Below are 6,718 nucleotides of genomic sequence, written 5' to 3' on the forward strand. Positions count from 1 at the left end.
CTTAACCGGTATAAATAAATGTATTTTCTTTCTATCTTCCCTCTGTAAAAACGCACGCGGAACGCGAGGCAAGACCCTATAATATATCAGTTATAACAATTTTTCCCCCGTGAAATCCGTCCGATATTAAAACACCCCAACTCGCTCGGTACAGATCGACCAACGCGGCAAGGAGGAGTCGCTGGAGCGCGGCTACCGCGCGGCGGTGGCGGCCGCGGCGCTGCCGGCCGTGCGCTACGAGCCCTTCGACTTCCACGCGGAGTGCCGCGCCATGCGCTACGACCGCCTCGCCGTGCTGCTCGACCGGGTCGCGCACGAGCAGGTAACCGCCCCCCCCCCTCCCCCTGCCCTACCCCTCCAATACCCCTCCTCTACCCCTCCTCTACCCCTTGGCTAGATGTTGCACGGTTTGGCAAAAATGACGCGGTTTCAAATCCCGCCTCGTGATCAAACTTTGTCTATTTTTTTTACTTTTCTCAAAATTTATTTGATCATATACTTTAAGGCACTATGTAACACGTTTTAAGTTGGAGTCCTCTTCTACAATCAGAAAAATTAAATTTAAATTCAGTACCATAAGTCGTATTCTCATTTTATACAGTCACTTACGAACTAAAATTTCACAATATAATATGTTCCCAGAAAGAGTTCGGCTACTTCCTCTGCCGCGGCGAGACCGTGATCCTCCGGCAGACCGGCGTGTTCCGCACCAACTGCGTGGATTGCCTCGACCGCACCAACGTGGTGCAGAGCCTGCTGGCGCGGAAGCACCTGCTGCACCTGCTGCGGCTGCTGGCCGTCACCAACAGCGATGATCCAATACCGCACTTCGACTCGCTGTTCAATTGTGTATGTTGCTCTTATGATGCTATCAGTGGAAAAAAATGGGGAAAGGGACGCTTTAATAATTACAATGTGAAATTATTATTTCTACATCAATTAATGTTTATTTTTTCAATGAACTTATTTTAAGTTAGCAAGAAGAGCTATTCAGGACAGGATAATCAAGCTAACTCATTACAAACAATATTGAAATAGGGAGATGAAAGCGATATAACCGAATTCCACGCGGGCGAAGCCGCGGGCGGAAAGCTAGTGTTATATATGAGATTTAAAGAAAAATGACACGACAATGTATAAATGATTTTCGCACGCCACAACACAGGTATGGGCGGACCACGCGGACATGATATCCGTCCAGTACTCGGGCACGGGCGCGCTGAAGACGGACTTCACGCGCACCGGCAAGCGCACGCGCATGGGCCTCATACGGGACGGGATCAATTCGCTCACCAGATACTACAAGAACAACTTTAGCGATGGATACCGGCAGGTTGGTTGTGGACCGTGGTTGTTATATTATATGGATTTTTTAACGGATTTAAATCCGTTTTTTTTAATGTTTTGTGTGATTTTTTGAATGCGTGATAGGAGATATCGGCAGGTTGGTTATGATTTTTTGTTATTGGATGATAAGGACTTTTTAACGGTTTTAAACCGGCTTTTTTATGAATTATCCTTTTTTTTTAAGGCTTTTTAAGCAATAGTCGATGTTATTTTATGCATAATGGATATAGTGATAAAAAAGTTTATCATCTCTAAACCATACGTTATTTTCTGTATGAAAACGATCAGGCCAGCATTACTTACTCATATATTGTTTATTTTGTTCTATGTAACGAGTGTTTCAAAGTTGCTTTTTATGAGTCTTATCTTTCTTATCAATTTTCTCATAAGACACAATTATATAAAACTAGCTGCGCCCCGCGGTATCACCCGCACAAGTCCATATCCCGTAGGAATATCGGGATAAAAAGTTGCCTAAATGTTATTCCAGTTGTCCAGCTGGCTACGTACCAAATTTCATTGCAATCGGTTCAGTAGTTTTTGCGTGAAAGAACAACAAACACACACACATCCTTACAAACTTTCGCATTTATAATATTATTAGGATAGTAGGATATATCGTGTACCTACCTATACTCGAATGCAGTGTTTATATTTTTTTTTCTACTTATTGTTTACCTAGGAATATTTGACAAATTTTCAGGATTCAATCGACCTGCTATTGGGCAAGTATTTGGTGGTGGACGGCGAGGGCAACACGGTACAGTGCCCGTTACGCAGAGATAGGGATTGGAAATATGTTACTGTAAGTATGGTGTGTTTTTATGAGAGTTGTAGCATTTGAAAAGCCCCGCTAATATTATGAATGCGATAGTAACACTGTCCGTCCGTTTGTCACTTTGTCTGTCGCATTTTCACGCCGAAACCACGATGAATCGATTTAGATGAAATTTGGTAGAGATATAGTTTGTGACTTGAGAAAGGACGGAGAAAAAACTTCATCCTATAAATCCCACGGCTTTTCTTTGATTACGCAGACGAAGCAGCGGGCGCAAAGCTAATCATACCAATTTTTTATAAAAGTGAAAGTTTAATTAAACGGATTTCGATGATACTTGGCATTGATGTAGCTTATGTACCAGAATAACACACGAGCTACTGGAATATCGCGATCGAAACCGCGCGGCGCAGTTAGCTTCACTAGACGCTCGTCCCGGCTTTGCCCGGCTATCAAAAATTTGTGTTTTATCCCAAGCGAGCATTTAATCGGGATAATAATCCTATCGCCCAAGTCAGCTCAAACCCTGTCTATATACAAAATTTTATCAAAATGCGTTCAGTAGTTTCCGAATGATTGACGGACAAACAACCGAACAAACAAAATTGCATTTATAATATTACTTACTAGCTGCGCGCCGCGGTTTCACCCGTACAGTTCGTATCCCGTAGGAATATCGTGATACAAAGTTGCCTATATGTTATTCCAGTCATCCAGCTCAAGCTCCAATCGGTTCAGTTCAGTTCATACATCCTTACAAACTTTTGCATTTATAATATTAGTAGTAGTAGGAGAGTAGGATAGTAGGATAGGATGATATTTATAATATTATAATAAATAACGAATCCGGCGGTGCGGGCAGTTCCCGTCGGTGCTGCTGGTGGCGGTGTCGATGCTGTGCGCGGGCGCGGCGCTGCCGGCGCGCTCGCGCACCGAGCTGCTGCTCTACCTCATGTTCTGGGGCGCCGCCGTGGGCGCCACGCTCAAGTTCATGTTCAAGTATGCTTCATGTGTTGTACACGCTTTTTTTTATATACAGGGTGGGCCTGGAGGAACAATTTGCTTTTGTAACTGAGATGAATTAGTTTTTTTTTTTTTTTTGACGTGACAACGTCCTAAATTAGGTTGCGGCTCGGAGTCACTTATGAAAAAGTGTAACGCCCGGTAACGTTACGATGAGTCACCGAACTATGATCGGTCCGCCGCGCGCGCAGCACTAGAGAATTAGGCGCATTGAATCGGCGCGTGATGTGTCTGTCTCTGTCTTTTTAGTAAACAAAATATATCTTCTATAGTTAGAATTTGTGCAATTCTTATTTTCATTCAATTCCTTGTTCCTATTGTGCAATTTAATAATATTCATATCAATAAATATTCTACCGACAAAAAGACGTTGTCACGTAAAATCTTCGCCCGTAAAACCAAATTTACAGGCAACCATTTTTTTTTTTTTATAAACGCTCTTTGACAGATTTAATTATTAATCATAGTGAGTTTTAAATATCGGTGGCAATATAATAGTTACATGAGCTTAAGAATGGTTTCGAGTTTCAACACGCTTTTATTGCGTACGTATAATGTACAGGATGGAAATTTTTGATGGGCCTATTGTATATAAAGTACTTTTCATTCAGGGCTTATAAAAAATCATTATTTAATCATTATATTTGTATGTATGTGAGTCGATTTAAACGTACAAGATTTATCCAAACTGCACACTTATAAAGCTCGGTTACCATCTTTATTTGTATGTCTAGAATAGAATAATTTCCTATATTTTAGTCTTTAATACATAATGATATATACAAGGGGCTACTGAAAATCAGCGCTGCGCATAACGCGTAGCACACGCTGAGTAGTTACCCTTTTTAGCACCACACCGTTTAGTCATAAGTACACTTTTTAATTTTAATTTTAATTTAACTGTAAATGTGTGGTGATAAATAAACATTTCTTTCTTTCTTTCTTTCTTTCTTTCATATATTTTTTATTAGTTTTGTTTCATGACATGTAATACTGAAATCCAGCTCGTAACAAAATTTTCATTCGTAATTTACGCATATTTTCCCAATGAGTTAATTATTTAAAACCATTGTTTAACCACCCTCAACATATTTTTTTCTTTACACGAACACATCCATTATACGATACGCATTCTGGAATATTCTAGAATAAACTATTAAATATAATTGCAGGCACGGCAAGGAGTTCGTCGACTGGCCGCGGTTGGACTGCGGGGGAGTCGCGACGAGCCGGCTCCAGGCCTCGCCGTCCTTATAATCGACCTGCCGCTCGTAGTCGTCGTCTAACCCCCCACTGACACACCACTCCCCCCCTCCCCCCATACGATAACCCCCAATGACATTTGAGTAGGGAAATATGATAATGTATATTTAGAAATTAGAGACTTTAACGGATTTTATACGCGATTTATTCATTATATTATTTAACCCGACGTTTTGAGCAATTTCTCAAAAAACTACACTTGAAATGTCTTTAATTTCTAAATAGATAATACTCGCGTAAAATCAAACACAAGAAGATACTATAATAATGCATAATAACGCCACACTCCCTCAATCTCATATTCCGAACGTACGTAATGGTTATATTTGACTACTGTAATAGATTCTGGTCTATTAGAGTAGTCTTGTATCTCATAACTTTTTCATCAGCCGATTTTGTTATTTTATAATATTTTGTTTAAGCTACGTACATTGTTATTTCAGTAATTATTGAAATGTCTTCCTTTAAAATTCTGACGGTACTTCGCTAATCATTATTTATAATTATTTATTGTTTCGTAACCTTCGTTGTGATCACTTTTTATAAAATTTTCCTTATATTAAATGTCTTTGGGGGTTTCTTACGTTATTTTATGGAGGAGGGGGATATACCACGGAAAAGGTAGAAAAATCCGAAAGTATTCTTTAATATATTTAAAATATATGTCCTATGTACTATTTGGCCGTCATATCAGTTAACTATTGGACCGATTTTTTTACGATAGTAATGCCAAAGAACATTTGAAGTTTTCTCAGTTTGTTTATAGTACCGAAAACCTAAACAAAAAAACTTTTAATTGTTAAATTTAATATAAACCAATGCTACTTGATATTAATCATCAAAATTTATACAATTTTTGTGAGATAGTTCTATGTGTTTTAACATTTAATTCCACACTGTGTAAGTAATCAAAAGTCGGAAATCCTTTTCTGGACATTGTGATGATACTGATGTTATAAATGAACACTAAATCTTTAAATAGTATTTATTGTCTATTTCATAAAACTTCATAGGCATATAATGAATACACAGATAAGTTCCTAACTTATTTCTTCCGTGGTGTGGTTTTGGTTGAAGGTATAAATAATATAATTGTGCATGTTAATTTGATTGCACATTTCATATTTAGTTAATCTGTTAAATTATTATATGGCTGTAACTGCTTTACACGCATTCCAATTTGACACGTGGTTATTGATTCGCTTTTATATATTTTGTCGAAGAAATTATAATTTAGTTGAAATCGATGATTATTTGGCGGATAACTTAACTCGTTTTTAATATTCTAGTAAAATTATAACGCATTTTGGTCATAAATATAGTATATACGCAATTGTGTCTAAATGAATTACTCCGTAATGATGTTATTATATTAACCCTACAAATTTATACGTAGATGAAACTGTCTTTCGTAGTATATAATATGATGGTATTACTTTGGTTTCTGGTTCTTATAAACACATAGATTATAGAGGAGGCTTTGTCTTCATTCCAATGTGTAACAAAACGGGGACCATTTATTATAATTATTAATATTTATTATACTGTATAATTTAGTTAAATATGTATAGAATTTGTACGTGGTTATAAAAGTTCATTAGACGCTATGATAGCAAACAGTTTTCCTATAACGGGAACTCATACAAGCAATATGTAACTAGTGTTATGGCCATGTCATTTAATTTGTTTAGACATTTTTGCGTATAATCGGTTTTGGTGTGATTAGACGTGACACGAGCGGGCGGACTATCTATAGGAATAACATTTGTATAATTTTACTTTAGATCTTCTATTAAATACTAGATTATATTAAAAATCATGTTTTGCAAAGAAAAATTGATTTTGTTTTAATTAATTGCACATATCCTATTATTTTTTTCAAATATATTATTGTTTTAGATTGTGAAGCTAGTAGTTTTATACAATGTTATTTCCTTATAGGTCTTATTTTACTGTTTTAGGTGTATATTTGTGCTTTTTATAATTGTGGATTTACCTCCGAATCCGTGATTATTGTGTATTTAATTTGTGAAGGACTATTTTAATAAATAATATGATTATTCGAGTGTTACTTATTTTATATAAACTTAGTACCGCATCGAGTTCAGATTGACTTATGATTTATTTATTCCATATTTAAAGAACATGTTTCATTCATGAACGGTTTTTTGTTGCTATTCACTATTTTATCTATGATGGTGTGAGGTACATATTTTTGAAATAATCTATCGGAGGCCCGTTTCCTTTTCCTCACCCGTCCTAGTCCATTCCTTCTCTCCAGTCATTAATCCTTTCCTTTTCCCTTAC

General features: G+C 37.1%; 1 protein-coding gene across 1 annotated transcript in view; it reads left to right on the forward strand.

Moving 5' to 3' along the window:
* LOC119836990 (phosphatidylinositol-3-phosphatase SAC1) overlaps positions 1 to 6,471 on the forward strand; it is a 14,370-nt gene extending 7,899 nt beyond the window's left edge. The window contains exons 9-14 of the mRNA XM_038362469.1: positions 155 to 322; positions 643 to 849; positions 1,166 to 1,333; positions 2,051 to 2,152; positions 2,988 to 3,124; positions 4,321 to 6,471. Coding sequence (XP_038218397.1) covers positions 155 to 322; positions 643 to 849; positions 1,166 to 1,333; positions 2,051 to 2,152; positions 2,988 to 3,124; positions 4,321 to 4,405 — 867 coding nt within the window. The 3' untranslated portion in view covers positions 4,406 to 6,471. The remainder of the gene's footprint in view (positions 1 to 154; positions 323 to 642; positions 850 to 1,165; positions 1,334 to 2,050; positions 2,153 to 2,987; positions 3,125 to 4,320) is intronic.
* Positions 6,472 to 6,718: the final 247 nt, after the last annotated feature.

This window comes from Zerene cesonia, chromosome 26, assembly GCF_012273895.1.
Source record: "Zerene cesonia ecotype Mississippi chromosome 26, Zerene_cesonia_1.1, whole genome shotgun sequence".
In the NCBI taxonomy this organism is placed as follows: Eukaryota; Metazoa; Arthropoda; class Insecta; order Lepidoptera; family Pieridae; genus Zerene; species Zerene cesonia.